Source organism: Podarcis vaucheri (genome assembly GCF_965113315.1).
Source record: "Podarcis vaucheri genome assembly, chromosome: 11".
NCBI classification, from domain to species: Eukaryota; Metazoa; Chordata; class Lepidosauria; order Squamata; family Lacertidae; genus Podarcis; species Podarcis vaucheri.
Window position 1 is genome coordinate 30,962,693 of NC_138749.1, and position 22,511 is coordinate 30,985,203.

Below are 22,511 nucleotides of genomic sequence, written 5' to 3' on the forward strand. Positions count from 1 at the left end.
GCCAACTTATAGTAACTAGAACTAACTAGAGAGAGGTAACAGAGACCAGGCCTACTAACTGCCCTCCTTACCAGCTGACAATAAGGAGAGCTATAGACCACTTGAGACACATTTCTCCCTAACATGTATAGTTGAGGACAGAGAGAAACCTTAGGGTTTGAAACTGGTTATAAAACTTAGTCTGTGTGCATATAAGAGTCTAATAAATGAATTGCAATACATGTTGGTTTTCTGCAATTTAAGATTTGTATTTCTACATGTTCGTTAGGATCTTCAAAAAGAGCAAAAGGGGGAAAATAGTGCAGTAATAACTGCCACACCACAAAAGAACTCTGCGTAAACTAGAACAGAGAGGTCAAATGAAAAGTCCAAGTGAAGTTTGACAACTCCATGGCTGAACTGTACAAATACTCTGATAAGAATATAGCTACAATTCTAATTTGCCAACCAAAACCAACAAGGTAGGTAAGTTATCTGCCAAGTACAAAGGGATCAAAAGAACTTCACAATGCCTGTACAAGTACAGGAGGGAGGAAAACAGATTAGGCATATCAAGAAATAGTTCACTAAAATAAATGTGTGCCTTTGTCATTTTGAATAAATGCATATTGTTATCTGATAAAATAACCTTTCTAAAACTAGTTCACACATTTCCCACTGCCTGATAAGCCTGCTTGCTGCTAGCAATGATACAGGGCTTAACCAGTCCACACTAAAAACTCACACCTCTTGGGAGTGCCAGGGCACTCTTTAGAATTTGTACAACTCACATTCATTTCAATAGGACTTGAGCAAGAATGGCTGCCCAGCGGACAAGAGCTGCTTATATTTGTTCCATGAAAGTTTAACATTATTCTGAAAGGGCCAACTGCATTCTCTGAAATGTGCGCCAGTGCCCATGACTGAGCTTGAGAATTAAAATCTAACTTTGTGTGAGATGAACACAAAGCCTTCCTAATTCCAAATGTGTAGGCTGAGCTGCAGTCACTCAGTAGTTAAGGAAAAGCACTTTGCATGGGCTCAGAACAGATTTTTAAAAATGCTTCTTCACTCAGTTAAACTACACAATTTGCTCTCACAGGAGGTGGTGGTACCTACCAACTTGGATGGCTTTAAATGAGGTTTGGACAAATTCATGGAGGGACAGGGCTACTGACAGCTTCTAGCCATGATGGCTAAGTCCTACCTTCACTGTCAGATGCAACATGCCTCTGGATACCAGCTGCTGAGGAGTGCTGGTGAACAGAGTGCTGCTACACTCATGTCCAGCTTGCAGGCTTCCCACAGGGATCTGGTTGGCCATTGTGTGAACAGGATGCTGGACCTGGTTGCAATCCAGCAGACTCATCTCATGTCCTTAAGAACCCGCCTTTATTATTCATACATTCCAGGTCTTGGACACAGCACACTGAAAAGTTGTTGGTGTTGGCATCCATCTGTCACTGGTAAGTGATTATAGTGTTTACATCAGCCTCAACTCATATTAAGGCCTGTCTACGGTGCCAGTTCCCAATTTACAGTATATAACAGAAATCTCTCAGTGGAATACTTCGGGTTACAGATGCTTCAGGTTGCGTGTTTTCGGGTTGCACACCGCGCCGAACCCAGAAGTACCAAAATGGGTTACTTCTGGGTTTCGGCACTCGCACATGCGCAGAAGCGCTAAATCGTGCTTTGCGCATGTGCAGAAGCGCCAAATCGTGGCCCGCACGTGTGCAGATGCGGCACTGCGGGTTGCAGACGTGCCTCCCACATGGATCACGTTCGCAACCCAAGCGTCCACTGTACACTGATGGTCTTTCTCTGCCTCCAGCTCCTCTCCTGTAAGGCCCAGCATTCAAATGACCTCCCCAACCCGGAGCCAAATTTTATCCAAATCCTTGCAGAAATAGTTTTAGAGAGCTTAAAATGGGGTGGTGCTGTTTCTAAAACAAGGTGAACATTGCTAAATTCAGTGCAAGTCCTCTTACATAATAGGCATTTTACATAATAGCAGGTTGGTGTTGGGATTCAAGCATGCCAAAGGGCTTGTGCTTATCCACTGGGATGTCTGATCTGTGTGGAAAGGCCAGAGATGGCCCAAGGCTTTTTCATTACAGTCAAACCTCGGTTGTCGAACATAATCAGTTCCGGAAGGCTTCCGAAACGTTTGACAACCAAATCGTGGCTTCCAATTGGTTGCAAGAGTTTCCTGCACTCAGAGGAAGCCACATTGGACATTTGGCTTCTGAAAAATGTTTGAAAACCAGAGCATTTACTTCTGGGTTTTCGGCGTTCAGGAACCAAAACGTTCCAAAACTGAGCCATTCAGGAGCCGAGGTCTGACTGTACTCTTGTCTTAAAGAGATTTGAAAAACTGTATTAGGTTTCTCATCAGTCTTACTATGCCAATCAACTCTTTTAAATGACTAGGACCTGGGGGAGGGACCAGAGCTCCATTGTAGAGTTAGTGGGTCAGTCACTGGCATCTCCAGCTAAAAGAGGTGGCAGCAGGTAATCTACAAGATTCTAGGCTGCTGGTGACAGTCAGAGTGGTACTGGAAGTGTTGGGGTACAACTCAGTTTGTACTGGACACTGATGTGTCTGTATGGGAAAGAGTAGAAGAGACACAAAGAAACCTCCAACTTTCCTAGACTGTCCTTTCTGACCTAGCCGGTGCTGGCCTTCCATGAGGTGCTAAACTGATACTCTTACTGACCTCATTTTCTACTTCCATCTTCATCCTCACCTTGAGAGAGGAGACACTTTGTGTGTCTCTGCTGCTGAGACGCAAGGGAAAGCATAGCTCAAGGAATTTCCACCTCAGTTAGATACAACTAGGAACTTTCCTATCAAGTATGCCTTTCTAGTAAATAAATGTAGATTTCTTACTTTCCTAAACTCAGAAGCTCAGTGTGCTTTTATCCAGGGTAAAACACACTCCTCCAACAGGGACTCAGCATGAAGTTCAACTTCTGAGGAGAGCTTTAGCTCCAAATGCCAACAAGCAGAATAGGGAACCAGTGACCATGAATTACAGATCCCGTCGTCCTTGGTCATTTACTATGCTGGCAAAGGCTGATGGAACCAGAAGTCCAACAACATCTGGAGGTCCGCAGGCTCCCCATCCCTGCACTAAACAATACTGAGCTAGATGAACAAATAGTCTGACCAGCTTCGTCTGTTCCTATGGGCTCAGTATTTATTTACAGTGACCACAATCGGGAAAACCTGTTCCATGCACTCAGATTCTTCCATGCGGCCAGTGGGAATGCACAACTTCCTTTCTTCCTCTGCCCACCGCCATACTATATCAGGGAATGATGTGAATCAACCATGAGTTTCTAAACCAATTTGCCACACAGCTTGAAGGGGAGGTGGAAGGCTATGATGAATTCAATACCAAAGAGATGGTTATATGTGTCTCTGGGTTAATTAGATTGTGGCAAATAGTACTGTCTCTCCTGAGCCACAATTAACAGCATGATATGTGATGCATAAGCAACTCCATTTAATTATATCTTTGATTCAATAATCCACTTGCACTGTGGCTGCAGAGCCCGCAGATGGAAGGATCCAATACAGCCTGGTTGTTGTTGTTTTCTCTCTCTCTCTCTCTTTCTCTCTCACACACACACAAATAAAGGCCACACAATGGATGTTAGAAGGAATACCAGTCCATGCCTTCTATATCCCTCCCTTTCCATGCCTTACAAATTAATTGTTCTCCAAGGCTGGGAGAGGGATGGATAAGGATAAGAAGGGTCTGTGCACAGACCTTATACTGGTGTCCTCCAGCTCTTTTGGACTACAACTACTTTCAGCCCCAGCCAGTGTAACCAATGGGCAGGAATGCTGGGAGTTGTAGTCCTAAATGGTTGTTAGCTATCCCTTCCTTAGACTCTTGTTTCTCCTCTCTCCCATCACACTGCTTCCATGAAACACATATCCATGAATGTTTGTAGGTATAGATATAGTCCTATCACTAACCTCTGCCTGCATGGTGGATTGTGCCGACTGTAACTACATGATTTCTGGAAAATAAATTAATTCTATAGTGACAACAACAAAATCAGAATTTGACTACCTCAATAAGCATGACAGTTATAAAAATAAAAAGCATCAGTTTGTCATGATGAAGTTATTGGCTTTTATAAAAATATTTTATTGTCTTAATTATTCACCTCAAACACTGTCAATCTACGACACCAGTCATAGCAGATAATCTCCTTCAGACCTCATAAAATGACGTTTGTTTAAGGCTGAAGTTGACTCAAAACCTGTGCACTCCACATTCAACACAGTTCTCAACTTAAAACACTGAACTCAACAACTTTCCTTTGACTTCCATCTTGCTAGTTTTCAAGACAATATTTTTATTGACTCACCTGACATAGAGTTATGTTTAAGTCAATTTCTTCCTGGTGCAGTAAGTCAACATAAATAATCAGCCTCAACTGAAATGATCTGCCTCCTCTGAAAAATCAGATCTGAAGTCCTGTCTGCATCTGGTTCGAAAGTATCAATTTTTTCGAAGTTATGTGGATTCTACCCCACTTTACAAAAAGGATGGAAACTCAAGTAAAAGAACGTTTTCATCATCTGTCTTAGAAAAATATCGTGACACTTTGTAGTCTTCAGAAACCCAAATGTATAGAATTTCAACCAAACACAACAGGTCAGAAATCTATTCCATGAGAACGGACAAAGGAACCACTCTCAATGCCTAATTTAAATACAGGTCTGATTGTGTATCCCATGAAAGGCACACTAATAAGGCAGGAGTTTCTGTAATGGAAGGAACTCCCAAGTGGTTTATATACTGCTTTAGAAGCCAGCGATGGGCCAGCCTTGGCACAACATTTTGCTGTTTCATCAGTGGGGCAATTGTGACTGATATTCTCTGTGTGCACATGCTCATAATAAACCAGGATGCCTACAATTATAAAGTGATGATATCGTTTTTGGAAATTTTTAGAGAATGGTTTATTTATAGCATTTACATTTTTTATTTGTTTTGTTTTAAAGCCCTATTCTAGCATTCAGGCCAAAACACGAGGGCACAAAGTATGTAAAGGGACATAGGCTCAAGCAGGAGAACTTAAGACAGCATAAATTACGCTAGTGAAAGTCCCAAGAAAGGGGGCATTCCAGGAAGGGACAGGAAGGGGGCAAGGAGAGACTTGCATCTATTCCAAAACCTGCTCACCTCAGTCATGTGACCTAGGGTGCAATCCTCAAAACTCAGGCCCTCACTCACCCACCAGCTCAACCAGCAGTAGCCCCTCCCAGAGGCTCCTCAATGGAGTTTGCAATAGGGGTAAGTTAGGCCAGTCTTTGTTAAGATGGCTTCCTATGGTTAGGACTGCTTTGAAAGGCTATAATCCAGGTGTGTCCAAAGTCCATTTCGGGGGCCTAATCCGGCCCACCGGTCAGTTTAATCTGGCCCCTGGGGCAGTTTATTTCCTAGGGTAAAATCCTTAAAAAGTCAACAACTTTGGTCGGCCTTACAGCCCTTCACTTCATCAAATCTGGCCCTCGTTGAAAAAAGTTTGGACACCATTGCTTAATACTATGCAAACTAACTAAGGAGCAAATCACACTGAATCAGTCAGACTTACTTCTGTGTAAGAATGCATAGTGTTGCACTGTAAGGTGTCTTTAACTCAGCAAAAGGCCGACTGAAAGTAAACAAAAAACAAAAAAACCACCGGCAAACTAAACTGAAAACATACATTAAACCCAAAACTATTGATCAAAGCAGTTGTGTAATAATAATACAGACAACTCTTTAGAAAGGTTTTACTGCCTCTTTTTCCATTGCTCCATCCATTCCGGCTTTCCCACCAACACCACCTTCCTTCTGTCCCCTCCTGAAATTAAGCTAAGGAGTGCATAAAATTGGACTAAGGACCACAGGCTTCCCATCCCTGTTCTAGTTAGTGAGAACAAACCCTGGTCAAACCATGGTTTCCAATCCTGGTCTGTATAATAAATGACAGTTTAAACAAACCAAAGTTCCCAGAGTTTGAACACTTTGGGAAACTGGGTTTAGCTTAAACTGGGAGCAGAAACTCCCAGTCTCCACTTCTGGTACCTAAAAGAAGAATAGAAACGAGATGAGAGTGCAGAATCTCAAGCCTTTCCATGGCTTGTTCCACGGTGGTGTTTCTGGATGTTGTTGGATTCCAACTCCCATCAGGCTAATGGGAACTGTAGTACAGCAACATTTGGTTGTCATCACTTTGGCTGCCCCATATTGTACGGAGAAACCATGGTTTCCCCTTACATCTGAACTAGGCCTGTACATTTAACAATTGTATGCCAACCTCAGTCACAATACCCTTCACTTGTCACTTGCATGATATACAGAACTATTTTGACAGGAGAAAGAAGAAGAAAAACTACCATAATGGAAATGTTTATCTTCTAAAACCAGGGAGGCTATTTTCCTGCCACAGTTAGAATATCCATTCCAAATTCTGCCAGCTGAAAGGCTAGAACAGTGCTGTAATATTTATGTCAGAACGTGAAAACTATTTCAAAGCTACTTCAGAAACACGTGCGCCAATATGCATGAAAAGTGCTACTGCTACACCAGCTCAAATGAGATAGTAACGTTCAGTGGCTTAAAGCCTCTGTCAAGCAGGGAACATAATTTCTGCTTCATTCACACTGCTTCTCAGTAAGACCTTCCTGAAAACAAAAGGACCTTTTAGGGCAGAAGCCTAACACATTGGAACTTACATAAAGAGGTACTTCAGTGCGGCTCAGTTCCATCGTTGCAGCATCTACAAATAGAGGAAACCAAAGTAATTATCACACACTTTAATTCAAGGCATTGACACTATTCTGTGCATTGTTCTGAATCCAACGCTCAGCCTATCACCATGGCATCTGAATTGCTTTCCAAGCAAGCAATTTCTGGGTATCTGTAAAAGCCACTCCTCCTTGTGCATTTCTCCATAACCAAGGGAACATGGCAGGTACAAAAGTAAAATTACAGGGGGAAAGTTATACCAGTTTAAAAAACAACTGGTTAAATTTAAATGCATTTGCAGAGCATCAATATATATTTGCTTCGGTTTCCATGAGATTATTCACTATAAACCTGTACCTTGGCTTATTTCAGCCCTGTATATTGTTATCTGTAGTTTAGAATCATAGAATTGTAGCATTGGAAGAGACCCTGAGGATCATTTAGTCCAACCCCCTGCAGTGCAGGAATGTGCAGCTGTCCCATACGGGGATCGGACCTGCAGCATTGACATTATCAGCACAGAGCTCTAACCAAGTGAGCAAATAGTAAATGTGGTGAAAAATCCAGGGATTTTCAGTAAATGTGGTGAAAAATCCAGGGATCGATATTATTTTGCTCTTGTATTCTTTACCACAGGTGAATGCCAAACATTTTTCACCTGTCATAATTATCCATTGGTGTTCATTCACATAAATTATGTTGCATTTTTAAAAAAAGGATTTGACCATATTTTTGATAGGGGTGCTTGCTTTTATTAATAGATTAAGCGAACATATTTTGAGTAAACTATTACTCTGAAGTTACAGTTTGAAATAAGTTGAGAGAAGTCGGCAGTTCTTCAGCAATTATCGCAACATGCTCTGTCCTTTCATCTGCTGCCTCACCCATCATTTTGCACAAACTTTTATACTGCCCCCAGCAAGCTTTACACTTCAAACAGCAAAGCAGGGTGGTTGTTTGCAAGTAGGAATGGTTGAATCTGCCACTTCATTTTTATCCATATTTCCACATCTGTTTGTGATTTGTCCTCCTGAAAATTCATCAGCATTGTAGTGTGAATGTTGCCTAATATAACCACTATTGTGTTCAATTTTGTCTAATATACACATATTTGCAGAACAATTTACCCTAATATGATGTGGTTTTGTATGCTAATTTCAGTAACATACCTATATTAAGCATGCACTAATCTAGTATATCCAGTTTAGTAAGCATTACTCAGCAGGAAGACTGCATTGCAAAATTCAAATAAGGATTTAATTTCGAAAGATTCGCATATTGTTTTGGAAAGTTCACATTAGGTAGGTGCACTTTTCTCCCTTATCCCTATTTGTAAGTAATTCTACTCACAGTTTGGCTGAAGTAGGAACCTCCTGCTTCAAATAACAAGCTGCCTAGAGTCCTTTCCCCCTGTTGATCTGCAAAGCAGATCCCCATACAATTGATTTCATTCAAGGAAGGGGGTCTGTTTCTTTAGACTCTTTCCCAAGAGAGATATTGGACTAGACCACAAGTTTCTTGCTCGCCAGGATCAGCTTACACAAAACCTTTTTCACTGGAGGTTTTAAAGCAGATGTTGCAAGGCCGTCTGTCAGGGATGCTTCAGTTGCGATTCCTACATTGCAGGGAGTTGGAACAGATGACACCTGGAGTACCTTCCAGTGATACAATTCTATGAATCTAAGATTCCCAGCCTGCCATCCTACTCTATTCCAGCAGCTAATCTACTTATAATCACTACAGTCATTCCTCATGTTTCATCCGCTTCATGTTACGTTCTTTCAGGTTACATCCCGCAGCGACCCGGAAGTACCGGAAAGGGTTACTTCCAGGTTTCGCCGCTCACGCATGCACAGAAGCAGTGAATTGCAACCCGTGCGTGCGCAGATGCGCTCCTGTGGGTTGTGTTCTTTTCATGTTGCGAACGGGCCTCCAGAACGGATCCCATTCGCAACCAGAGGTACCACTGTACTTACAAATTGTCAAGTCCCACAAGCTGAGCATTTACTCATGAGTAATTCCTGAGCTGCAAATGTTCAGAAAGCAATGGAAAGCAATCTGAAGCTCCTCACCTAATGGCAAGGAGCAGCATTTCCAGGATGTGTAGACCTGTTGACTGCAATACTGAGTTTTCAACTGAGTAACTCAATCTTCCCATTTGGCAAAAATATAAACAGTTATAAGACGTTGAACAGTTTCCTTTCCTTCTCTCATCACAGCCACAGTGGGCAGCCTCAAAAATATTTTATTTGAAATTAGTTCAGGTTGGGTGTGGAAACAAAATTTGGAATGATTTATCATTTAGCTGATAAATGTACTAAGCAAAACACTCTCACCAAAAGGAACAAAAATTGGACCTGAAACAAAAAGTCTGCCCTAAAGGAGGTCACCTTCATTCAGAAATGGATTTGTTAGTCAAGTTGAACATTTTCCAAAATAAATATGCTTCTGTTTTGCAGTCTATTATTTCATACCATGTGGCATCAATGAGTCAGAAATTGTTTAAACATTTCTTCTCTTGTGGATGCAAATCTACCTGTGCCGTTTCCACTGCAACAAAACAAAACCGATTCCTTGTTTCTATGACTAATTCCTTGTTCCTGTAAGGCAGTATTCACTAAACTGTTGCCCTCCAGATTTTTTTTTTTACTACAACTGCCATCAGCCCCAGCTAGAGCACTACAAAGGGCTAATAAGGACTTATTCACACATTACATTACTTACGTACACAGAAGTAAGCTCCACATAGGGTGGAGGAAGCCCAGAGCAAACTTTCTTTTCACCATGAGGGCATTGTCAAGCTAGCAAACAGAAGTAGCAGCTGCCCAATTAATGAAGTTGCAGCAGACCATGAATGCTGTGCAGAACTCAAAGTCGCAGAACAAACAGTGGTATTCAGTAAAGTCCTACTTAAAGTAGACCCACTGACATTAATGAACCTAGCATTGTCATCATGTGCATTAACTTCATTGGGTCTACTCTGTATAGCTCTACCATTAAATATCACCCAAGCATGCGCCATGCCTCTGCTTTCATCACCTCCAGATATATTGAGTGCTGGGTTCCCTATTCTTATGGTAGCCTATTATAAACATTGCCCAAAAGAGAAGTGCCTCACCCCAAAAAAAGCAGAAAAGAGGGTGTATATTTGCATAAATTTTGCATGTGCTGCTTTATAGGTGTAGATGCATATATTTTTTTAAAAAAACTATAATTTAAATAGAAATACAATGCCATTTCACCACAGTTGAGAATTTTTAAAAAAGGAAATTTCAGACTGCTGCAGAAATGTAGAGAACCAAATTTAAGATTGGAAAAGATGAGAAGTGGAGAGAACTGAAATTAACACAGATTCTTCCATCCCTGGTCCCAATACAGTAGCTGAACACTAGATGATTCTCACTGGCTCTCAATGGTATCAGGCAGAGATCTTTCACCATCACCTGCTAACCTGAACTCTTTAACTGGAGATGGCAGGGATTGAACTCTGGGCCTTTTGTGTTCTCAGCATGCACTCCACCACTAAGTCATGGCCCCTTCCCAGAGGAGATGATTTTAGGATTGCGGCCTTAAGCCATTCGACCCACAGTGCTGCTTTGCCCAAACAAATCCCATATACAACAACAACTTTGCACATCACCCTATGTTTGTGATATTCAGAGTACCGTAGATCCACTGGAATTAGTGGACCATTAATTTCAATGGCCAGCTCTGAATATAGCTAGAGTTAGTTATCACCCATATCCTAGCAATGGAACAGACATGTGATAGCTGTTCTTACATTACACTCGCCTGCATCTCAAGCAGCATTAAGCCCCACACCAAGTACTCTCAGGAACATATTATGTCTTCCACGCAAAAGGACAGCAACCATTGTTTAAAAACATGCTCATTATTTCTTTTAAGCAAGCACCAGTAGAGTCACACATTAATAATGGTATTTCCTGAAAGGGACGTGCAACAGGACGCATAATTGATCCTCTTTGGCTTCCTGCTCTTGTGTAAGATCTTACTAACATCTGAAGAAAAACAGCAGTGTTGATCTATATGCTGTTTCAGGGACATTTACAGCAGCAAAAGGGGGGGGGGGATTGCATGTCCTGCCTCAGAGATGAAATGAAGATACTCTAAAGAAACAGCTCCAAGTCTGTGAAAAAAGATCAGGCTACAGAACCCTCAAACCACACAATTTCCCCCTGTGGAACATATGATGGAGAAACTCATGAAACAGATGAAGTGGGAAGGACAGGGCAGATATAATGGGGGTCAATCATCCACTGAGGCAACATGAGAATGGGCCTTTTCTGCAGTGGCTCCCCATTTGTGGAATGCTCTCCCTAGGGCATTGCGGCTGGCACCTTCATTGCACACCTTAAGGTACCAGGCAAAAACATTCCTCTTCAACCAGGCCTTTGGATGGTTGCCCTCCAATGCCCTTTTAAATGTGTTATGGGAGGGGGATTATTGCTTTGCTTTTGTTCTTATTTTTATTATGCAGTTTGTGTTTTCTATATTGTAATGTTATGTTGTGAACTGCCCTGAGATTTATGGATGAAGGACGGTAAACAAATTTAATAAATTAAAAAATACAATAAAAATACAGTGGTACCTCGGGTTACATACGCTTCAGGATATATACGCTTCAGGTTACACACTCTGCTAACCCAGAAATAGTGCTTCAGGTTAAGAACTTTGCTTCAGGATAAGAACAGAAATCGGGTTCCAGTGGCACGGCGGCAGCAGAAGGCCCCATTAGCTAAAGTGGTGCTTCAGGTTAAGAACAGTTTCAGGTTAAGAACGGACCTCCGGAACGAATTAAGTACTTAACCCGAGGTACCACAGTAAATAAAATCACAGCTGAAAGGATTGCTGGCCACTTCTGGGGATGTACTCTCCCTCCTCTCACCTGCATCCTCCTTTATTGCCGTTCAGGCTTCTTGTTTAACCAGGCCATGAAACCACAGCTTGTATGGGGCAATTTAGCTGCCATAATTGCCTGCCTTTTAGGTTGAAAGCAGCCCCTTTTCCATTAAAGCTGTGTCAGGCCTGACCAGGGCCAGATGAAGCCATTTTTGCCACCTGAGGCAAGGCAGAACCTGCCAATGCTACACCACACAGCACTGCTGGTTGCTACTTACTGCACCACAGAGAAGCCACCCCAGGTCTCACAAGGTTTTGCCAAGATGCCCACTGAGGCAGCTGCCGCCAACAGGGGAATTCCAGAAGCACGGCAGTGGCTGGCAATGAGGCTGGGGTCTGGGCAAACTGTCACCTGGGCAAACTGTCACCAAACTGCCACCTGAGACAAGTGGCTCAGGGTGACTTATGTTAAGGCCAGCCGTGGGCTGAGAAACTGCTCAGCAGACGACCAGTTTGGGGCTTGCTCTCAGAATGAAGGACTTTCAAGTTTTCTAGAAGCACTGCGTATCAAGAAAGTTCCCCACTGACAGAGCCCCAAGAAAGGGTATGTTTTGCCTGGAAGTGTCAAACAAAGCACATTGTGATGAGATACTAAATGAGAACAAATTTTTAACAGAAAGAATGAGTTAGAAGATTATTTTAGTTTGCGCACCATTAAAGAAATCAGATTAAGCAAAGTACACAACAGGGAAGAATACTTGGCTAAGGGATCACATGTACAGATTAACTTTATTTATCCTTCCTTCTTCCCCCTAAGAAACATTTATGCTGCTATTGTTTGGAACGGCACAACAGCCGCCGCCACCTGCCAGCTGCTTCGTAAACCAAAAGGGAAAAGAAAACAGGTATTTAAACACAACACCCCAGCGATGGCAAAATAACTGCAGAAGAGGGATACATGGAGTCTGGCCTCCTCTCCACATCCTTTCCATTTGGCCAGATAAGTAAAATGGCATTTGAAAATATATAAAAATAAAACACCTGTATTGCAAAAATTTCGAGAGGTAAGAAAAATGGAAGAGTAACTGAACTCCAAACTGCACCTCTGCCTTCTGAATTTTCACCAGGCATTGCCCACATGCATTCAACCCTTACCATCACAGGGCATGGGTTTACCATCAAATATGGCAGCCCCAGACTGAATTCCATCTGCCGTGCAATTACATCAGAGCATGGAGTCAACTGTACTAGACAAGTGGGAGGAGGCAGCCCCATGCCCCTTGTAGCATTTACTTCCACCTTATGAAGAAGGCGGGAGCTTGCTTTTTAACCAAAAATGTTCACAAAAACATTGCTCAACATTAGAAATAAAGGATTGCTTCTGGGAATTAGGACCAAATTTGCTTAGCTATAGGTAGGAGTCCTATTCCTCACCACCACCACCACACCCAATTGGTGAATCAGCAATAGCTTCTTAACCAAGGGTGTGGTATTGCATAAGCTCACAGGCTGCCACTAATAATAAAGATTCTGTAATCAGAACTTGACAGTCGCATTAGCAATATGTAAAAGCGGAAAGGGTTCTGGGGCATTCTCCCATGGCCACATTAGCAGGGGGAAAACCTAGCAGGAACATTTTTATTGGCTAAGAGTTAAGCAGAAGCTCTCCAACAGACACATCTTACCCTTTCTTTCTTTTCTGGTGTTTCACGTATTGTCATTAATGAAAACACAATACAAACACACAATAAAAACACATCAGAGTTCACCTGAGGGATCACCCCAATGTTGAAAACAAGTAAAAGAGGGGGGGGAGTCTAAAGTTAAAGATTAGTTCCTGAAAATTTTAATAAGAGCTGTCCAAAATTACAAAGCTGCTAAGCACCAAACTACCTGTAATTAGACTCCTGACAACTATTTTTCAATGCTTATCAGCAGCTGCAACTACCTGGAAAAACTCACTTGGAGATGTGGCCTTAACAAGGCAAGACTTAGGGGCAGGAATCCAGAACCCCTCCCTCAGCAGAACAGGGGGGTCCCCAAATGAACCAAGGCTGGCTTGCTACATTGTGAAATAATGTATGTTACCGTCGAAAGAGCACCCCAGTCTATTAAGCCCATCGTCTATAATGACCTAACTGCATCATGGCTGCAGGTGAGGATGGCAGTGTTAACCCTTTTCTCCTCCACCTTCCCCCCCCCCCATTTTGAGGCTACTAATTCTCTCACTGAAGGGGAGGAACAAGCAGGTGTATCAACTGCAAAAATAGCATAGGGGTGAGGGCTAAACACCTCTCCAGGTTCTACTGCTTTGAGGCCGCCCACCTGCTTGCTTTGTAGCTTTAAAAAAATGTTAGGAAATCATGATTACCCCACATCATGTGTTGCTGTCGGTAAGAAATCATTCAATAAATGCTACAATTCTATCCACGCCAAAACACATGCGTGGATTTACTTTCATATTCTGAACATACCATTCTAATGTACTCCACTGCTGTCTCCGGTGTGCTGGAAAGAGTTGTTCCAAGGGCTCCCTGTGCTGGCAGTCTATATAGCAAATGTTTTGCTGACCTGACTCTATGAGTGGTTTCATATGGGAGATTTAAATGGCCTTTGAACATCTCATGTAGTATCTACAGTATATGGGTGTCTGGTGGTTGTTAATGCAGTAAAGGTATCCTTTGCAATGCACAGATCAGCGTATTAGCACTGCCCACTTTCACTGGAGGGATGTGGGTGGTGCTGTGGGTTAAATCACAGAGCCTAGGACTCAGAAGGTCGGTGGTTCGAATCCCTGCGATGGGGTAAGCTCCCGTTGCTACCCGGTCCCAGCTCCTGCCCACCCAGCAGTTCGAAAGCACATCAAAAGTGCAAGTAAATAAATAGGTACCGCTCCGGCGAGAAGGTAAACGGTGTTTCCGTGTGCTGTTCTGGTTCGCCAGAAGCAGCTTAGTCATGCTGGCCACATGACCCAGAAGCTGTACACTGGCTCCCTCAGCCAGTAAAGCGAGATAAGCACCGCAACCCCAGAGTTGGCCACGACTGGACCTAATGGTCAGGGGTCCCTTTACCTTTACCTACTTTCACTGGACCCCCCCATAGCATCGTATTTCCCCCCTTCCCTGCGTCTCCAATTATATAAGGGGGTTCATGTTTCCATTCAAAGCTCTATCTTTTTCCACACTTCCTTCTTCTAGGTCAAAAAGTGATCCTCGGTGTGAGCCTGCCAAGCCACTTGTTACGCACATTGCTTCCTTTTCAAATCCTGCTACTTCAACCCTTCTTTTAGCAGCAACAACAGAAGCATCACACATAAAAGCATCTTAAGTTATTCCCATTTCTGTCTCCTGGGGGGGGGGGAACCGGGGACAAGCCTTTCAAAGAGGAAACAGTTTTACATATACTAGATACTAGAAATAACGATCAGCAAATCAGTCTGGGAAGTCTAGTCTGCTCAAAGGAACAAGCAAGCCAGAAATTTAAATCTTGCGAACAAGCCAAGCAACACAGAAAAAGCGCACCAGGTAGACTGGGGGCTGAGGGTTGTGTTTTACAACTCTCTAACTAGGGTAGTTTCCTCATTTACATTTCCCCCTTTAACTGTGGGAACTGAACTTGTTGGTTCAGTAGCAGTAATTCTCATTTACAGTTTAATGTGCTGTAACATAATCCTACGTTCCAACTAGCAATGCTTAGAGAACGTGTGCCAAGAGAATTTGCATAGCATTTAATTAATGGACCAGCAAATCTATAGACATTATGCAATCATTTTGATGTGGCTGACTCCTGAAGAAGCGTGCATCTTTATTCTGTTACTCGATTTGCGTCATCTCAGCGCCACCTCTTACAGTGAGCTTTTATACTTGGGTAACAGCAGGCATGCCTAAAGTCCGTTTCGTGGGCCCAATTCGTCCTGCCGGTCGATTCAATCCGGCCCCCGTGGGTAAAATGTCCTGGGGTAAAATCCTTTAAAACGCTCAACAACTTTAGGCTAAAATTGTAAAAAAAAAAAAAAAAAGCTCAGTAACTGGTCGGCCCTCACGTATGTTCACTTCATGAAATCTGGCCCTCTTTGAGAGAAGTTTTGGCACCTCTGGGTAACAGCAAGTGACCTCTGCTGGGCAGTGTTTATGGAGGTCCTGGACTGCCCAGATGACAAGACACACAACCCTCTGGGCCTCACTGATGTGACCCAAAGGAAAAGCAATATATTTAGCATCTGCATGGTTGCAGGAGTCATAGAAGATACCTTCCAACTGCAAACTCTATAAAAAACAAACAAACCCATATACATTCGCATCAGTACTGCAGGGCACATCCCATGTCTATAAATTCTCCCAAGGTTTTCATGGTATACAAGAGCTCCTAGTGGAAACTTCTATCTGATGTTTTTATCTGCGGGTTTCGCTGCTTTATCTTGCTTTGATAGCACTGCATTTACTGCGTCCCAGCACTGCATAATGCTTTAATTATTATAAGCCTGCTTGAGGTCACTTTACAGTGAAAGGCAGGGGGGGAAACTTATTGATGAAAAAGTCAATAAAATTAAGAGCATTTCCCTTTTCAAACTGTACACGTGTGGTTGCTAATAACTTACACACACTTGAAAGGGGAAAGCCACAAGCACACATGTCCTGGAATTCAGTCTCTACAGCAGGACACAGAATGCATCACCTTCAACGGATGGGTGCAAACTCTGCAGAAATGCAACATGTACAGTGGGTGGTTATTTTATATCGGGGGTAGGGAACCTATGGCCCTCCAAGATTCTGCCAGACTACAATTCCCATCATGCCTGACCATTGGCAATGGTGGCTGTTGATGGAGGGAGTTGGGTATGCGGCATTTCTGGGCATGGCATGGGGGGGGGGGCTTCCTGACTAGGATATGGTAATCTCAAAGCAGTGGCTCATACAGAGATACAATAGGTTGCCTAACCTGGAGGCAGGTTAGTCTCCTGTTTCTCTACATCAGGTACGACTGAACGATTCAATTCAGAGCTGAAACAGAACGACCCAACCCATAGCAAATGCTGATTGGCAGGAGGCAACCACAGAGCAGTCATTCTGACAGTGTTAGAAACTCAGATATATAAGCTATGGGCCAAATGGCTCCTTATACCAAGGATACAGTCACCAAAATGGAATGTCTATTTGTCATTTTTTGGGTAAGACAGCTCTAAAGTCTTGTTTTTCAAATGATGGGCTGACTGTGACTGATTCTCAGTTAAACATCTGGCTAGTTCAGATGACAACCTTGAGCTCGCTTAGGAACTTTGAGAACTTAAAAGAAGAAAAGTCACTTGATCCAAGGACAGTCCACATATATATCAGTCTACATCTACCTCTTTTTCTGCACAGAAAAAGCATTTCGGTGCCCAAAATTCATTCTGAGCGTTCAAATGAAATATAGCAAATAGAATTCTACAGGATGTGTTGCTTGTGTGTGAAAACAGTCAAGATCCAACAATCCCCAGGCATGCAGCTCCAGATGGTGACCCATCCTGGCACCCAGGCATCTTCACTTAGTTGCCTGCGGCCGATAGACAGGTGCAAAAGGCGCCTGGCGCCTGGCTAATTTCAAACACTGGTCACTCATACAGAAATGCAACAGACCTCCTCCTCCTCCTCCTCCATGAGCAGTGGGGGGGAGGGAGATACTTCTGCTATGTTTTTGCAATGAGAGCCACTGGATGACTCAATTGGCCCTGCAAAAGGGACAGAATGACCTATCCACAATGCTGACAGGAATCAGGTGAAGGGAGAGAAAGCAGCCGCTCAAACATGCAGAGATGAAACGAGCAGCCTTCTCCTTGCAAGCTCCTTTAATAATTTAATTCGTTTATTTCTCACACAACGCCAGTTTGGAGAATGACTGACATGTCGGGCTTGAGGTCATGTTGAGTGTGCTAGAGCTTGACAGGTATCACCCTTTCTGAGTCCATGGTCAGAAGCAACCAGAAAGGGTGGCGATTGTTCTAGGCGGAAATCAGTACAGTGGTGCCCCGCAAGACGAATGCCTCGCAAGACGGAAAACTCGCTAGACAAAAGGGTTTTCCGTTTTTTGAGCTGCTTCGCAAGACGAATTTCCCTATGGGCTTGCTTCGCAAGACGAAAAACGAAAACGTCTTGCAAGTTTGTTTCCTTTTTCTTAACACCGTTAATACAGTTGCGACTTGACTTCGAGGAGCAACTCATAGAACGCGGTGTGGTAGCCTTTTTTGAGGTTTTTGGTGATTTTTGAAGCTTTTCCAAAACTTCTTTTAAACTTTTAAAACTTTTTTTGGGGGGGTTGGATTTTGGGTTGGGGTGTTTGGAATTCAAGGACTTGGTGTTGGGGAGGGGTTTGCAAGAATCTGGAAGCTTGTGTGTTTTTTTCCTGCATTTTTATGATTTTCTGTGACCATTGGGCCACTCTGCTGTTTTTTTAAAAAAAAAAATCTGGGTTTGAATTTCTGTGTGGTGGGTGGCTGGGGGAACAGTTGAGGAGAGGTTTGCAAGAATCTGGGAGCTTGTGTGTTGTTGTTTTTTTGAATTTTTATGATTTTCTGTGACCATTGGGCCACTCTGCTGCTTTTTTAAAAAAAAAAATCTGGGTTTGAATTTCTGTGTGGTGGGTGGCTGGGGGAACAGTTGAGGAGGGGTTTGCAAGAATCTGGGAGCTTGTGTGGTTTTTTTTTGAATTTTTATGATTTTCTGTGACCACTGGGCCATGTGGTTGTTGTTTTTAAAAAAAGTTTTTCTGTCATGTTTAGAAACTTAATTTATTGTTCCTTCAATTTTTGAAATGCTCTTTACAGTATGTGTGACTTTAAAGAGCACTTAATAAACTCTTGTTGTACCAAATTTGGCTTTGTTTGGACTTTTTTTGACCATGGGAACGCATTAATTGTATTTCAATGCATTTCTATGGGATTTCGTGCTTCGCAAGATGAAAAATTCGCTAGACGAAAAAACTCGCGGAACGAATTAATTTCGTCTTGCGAGGCACCACTGTATGCCAAATAAAATAAAGAAATTGAAACAACAACCCTTAGTTTGGCCAGCAACCTAGACTGCAAGATACTTGGCAGGCGAGAACTCCACCCAAAGTAAGGCGGCCTAACAGTATATGCCTTTGAGGGACGGAGGGAGGCAAGGAGATAAGGGCATGGGATGGCCGGGCCCTGATCCTCCAACAAAGGTGACACCAGAGGAGGCTCCTTAGGGCTGCAAGTTCATTTTGGTCAATTGCAAAATCTGTTTGCATTTCAACGTGTTGCACTGTAAATTGTTCAACACCTCTTTGGGAAGGTGGTGTGGTGTTTTTAGCGCAGGCATTTTGAGACACCAGCTGCATTGTGTAGATACCACAGGTAAGCCATGCATTAAATTCACTGTGAAATCAAGTTTGACATGCTACGTATGGCACCAGTGCAGACAAGTCCCAAGTCAGAAGAGCTAGGTTATATAGTACAAGACTGAGACCAGCTAGCAGATGTGGCTGTACTGGACCTGGAAAATAGGTGCTGCTAAGACATATGCCCATACCTATGTATCCCTTTGAGTCACACAGAACTCTTACTCAGGCAGAAGGAAAAAGCAAGTGTTCACAGGCACACTGGCCCAAACACCACCACGACTATTACATGCACCTTGCCTAATCTGCCTTAGAGTAGGTCAAAGGTAGGGGATCTGTAACCCAACCAGCCTGGCCAATGGTCAAGGATTATGGGAGCTGTAGTCCAACTACATCTGAAAGGCCACAAACTCCTCATCCCTAGGCTAAGCAGTTGAGTTTCCTCTGTATCCGCAAAATAAGGCAAAGCAATATGTTATTTTACTCGACGAAATTCACCCTGTTGTGTAGATGTGTGCATGCAAGCCTTCAAATTACACAGAACATTTCATTAGACATAATGGGAAAGTAGCTAATCCTTTTGGAGAAGAGTTGGGCAAACTTCAGGCTTCTCAGAGCTTTGTTTGTGTTTAACTTCAACCCCGAGAGCCACCAGCCAGAATCCTATGCAAAAGACACACAGAATTAAATAACACCTCTGAGCAAATGCTAAGCCTAGAAAGGTGTTTTAGTACTTGTTTTGAACAGAGCCGACTGTCCTTACACACACAAATCCACACCTGCTTGGCTTTCCTCATTTCAGCAGCCTAATTTAGGTGAGGAAAGTTGCTTTTCTTGTTGCTATTGTTAATTGTTGCTGGGAATCAGAAACCCTCCCCAGTCTACAGCAGATCACCAGGCAGATCCCAATCTACCGTCTGCCCGCCCCTGTTTGAGAGTATATACACCTGGCAAACTTGGCTGCAAACCCAAAATGCCACCACCGCACTGAAAACGTCAGCTAATCTTTTTGAAGAGAGTCTTCTTTCTCCCTGGCACCCCCACACACACTGACCTGGCAAGGTTGTACCACCGTTTTACGTGACAGGCAGATATCCCAGAGGCGAGCCTTTCCCCCATCACGCCTTGCCGCAGCAAGAAGCTACATCGGTTGAATTTCTGCCTCTCACCGTCAACAAAGGCAGATAAGCTTTTGCCTGGGGAGGGGAAGGGAGGGAGGGCGGGCGGAGAGGTACCAAACCACCAAAACACGGCCTTGGCATAGCAAAAAAAAAAGCTGCGCCTGCTGAATTGCGGCTTCTCACACTCATTAAAGCCAAAAGCGCCCTAGGAAAGAGAGAGATGGAAGACACCTGCTGAGAAAAACAGCAGAAAGCCAGACTTTGGAAAAGTCTCTTCTCCTCCAGCCCCGCCAGAAAGCGGAGTCCCAGCCCCCGGTGGGGGCATTACCTGTCGCTGGCTCCCCAGAGGAGTCCCGGAGTGGCCCTTGGAGCGCAGCCGGGGGCCGAAGAAGCGCTCCGGCGCCACCTCCGAACTGGCGCGCCCTCGAGGGGTTCTGCCTGCCCGGCACCGTCGCCGGCTGCTGCTGCTGCTGCTGCTGCTGCTGCTCCCGAGGGGCGGAGCCGGGCGCCGCCTGCCCGCCCATCCTGCCCTCCCTCCCCGTCCGACTTGTTGCTGCCGAGCGCCGGCAGGGCCGCCCCAAGCGGCCAGGGAGCGGCTGGGCTTCGCGGCTCCCCAGAGCGCGTGTGAAAACTCTCCCGGGCAGCTGACAGGAGCCGGGCAGCGACCTCTTGCGGGCCGCCTTGCGCCAAGCAACGGCTGCACCCGGGCGACGGAAAAGCCCTGAAAGGTGCCGGGACAAGCTGCGGCAAAATGTGGAGTCGCCTCTGCTGCCAAGATGGTGGCTTTCAGGCCAAGTGTACTTAGTGCCCGTGGATTAGGACCACGCCTAGTCAGCCCATTCACCACTCTACCTCCGTAATGTCGGCTCTGACTGGCAGTGGCTCTCCAGGATTATCAGACTCCCCGCCCTGTCTGGCGATGCTGGGACTCGAACCTGGGCCCTTCCGCATGCAAAGCCCTTCTTCCCTTTCTGGGAATCCAGCCCTAGATAAGAAAGATGCAAGTCTGTGGCCATTTTCTGGAAGCAGGGCTGGCTTGGCTCAAGAAAGAGGCAGTGCAGTGCAGTGGTTAGCGTGTCCGACTAACCACAGACTGGGAGTCCAAAGTTCAAATCCACCCTGGGTGACCTTGGGCCGCTCACTGCCTCTCAACCTAATCTTCCCTCACAGGGTTGTTGTGAGGATGCAAGGAGGGAAGGGAACCATGTACACCACTTTGAGATATAAATGTGATTAAATTTGTTGCTGCCAGTTTAAACTTGCTTCCAGTTCTTGCATTGAAGCGCCCTTGGGGGCAGCAGGTGGTTTATGAGATACAGGGCATAAGCTTAAGGCCTGCCCAGGCTGGACTTCATGAGACGGTCAAGGATAGTCCAAAGAGAACCTGGAGGATTCTGTTGCAGTCGTCCAATTGTTCATGTTATTTGTGAAGAGACACAGCAAAAGAATATTTGCGCACCATTGAGGGTAGAGATTAAATGACTGGGGAATGGGAGACTACTGTGCTCATGCACTTATCTGCCTCACAGGGAGGAAGAGGGAGGGGGGATACAAGTGCAAGACATCCCATAATAAAGTTGGGGCTTCCCTGGTTTGATTACAGACATCCATTGGACTCACAACTTGGAAAGTATTAGGATTGTTCCACTGGATTGCAAAGCATTGCTGCTAGCATGTAATTGCAGCCCTGGAGCACTGCCACAAAGATGAACAAGGGACACTGATGCAGCTGTGGAAGCATTTATGGAGAAAGGGGAATTACCCTACACTATGTACTCAAAGTTAATATGGCTTAAATTATGATCAAATAATCGATATGGGCATGGATTCTCACATTATGACCCAATCAACCAGTCTCTTTATGACCAGTCAATGACCAGTATTCACACATTATTTAAAGCACAAAAGAACCACCCAAACCCATTTGTGTGTTCAAAGGCCCTTTCCACAGTTGAAAGTAACCACTTATTTCTTTTGGCCACTGTTACAGCTAATCAAACAGGTTGGGCCGGTTTATGAAGCATTACCAAAAGAAGAAGTAGTGAATAACATTTAATCAAATGATGGTTTAACAAACAAATGACTACATGAAGCACAAGCAACAATAGCTCTATCATATCACTCTGTTTGCTTCACAAATAAACAAAAACAGTATCTTGTCTACTGTTAAGAGTTCAGCATTCTTGACTATATACACCGAAGTTCTGCACCATAAATCAGTATTACTCCATGTCGAACTTTTCATCTGGAAGCAAGTTAGGAAAATATTCCTGGTCACATAGATGGTGATGCATGGGAAACATCAATCTCAACAGGAGTATCTCCTGTCTTGAGCAACTTAGCTAGCAGTAAGTGTATGACTCTTAGTCATTCCATTTACAGTACAATTAATTTACTTTTCTCCTTCCTACTCCATCTCAGTTTATCTTTATTAAATCTCACTCCTGTTTAT

General features: G+C 43.9%; 1 protein-coding gene and 1 long non-coding RNA gene across 6 annotated transcripts in view; one reads left to right on the forward strand and one right to left on the reverse strand.

The window, feature by feature from the left end:
• ARHGEF28 (Rho guanine nucleotide exchange factor 28) overlaps positions 1–20,530 on the reverse strand; it is a 130,424-nt gene extending 109,894 nt beyond the window's left edge. For 4 of the 5 annotated variants that reach the window (XM_082191861.1, XM_082191859.1, XM_082191860.1 and 1 more), the window contains exons 1-2: positions 20,388–20,510; positions 6,728–6,771 (exon numbers count right to left, since the gene is read on the reverse strand). In XM_082191861.1, coding sequence (XP_082047987.1) covers positions 6,728–6,760 — 33 coding nt within the window. In that variant the 5' untranslated portion in view covers positions 6,761–6,771; positions 20,388–20,510. Of the gene's footprint in view, positions 1–6,727; positions 6,772–20,387 lie in introns of all 5 variants that reach the window. The other variant, XM_082191863.1, reaches the window with a different exon arrangement.
• On the forward strand, positions 12,035–14,931 carry LOC309514727. Its single transcript, XR_014212133.1, has 3 exons — positions 12,035–12,204; positions 12,418–12,664; positions 14,798–14,931. It is a non-coding gene; the product is annotated as an uncharacterized lncRNA (long non-coding RNA).
• Positions 20,531–22,511: the final 1,981 nt, after the last annotated feature.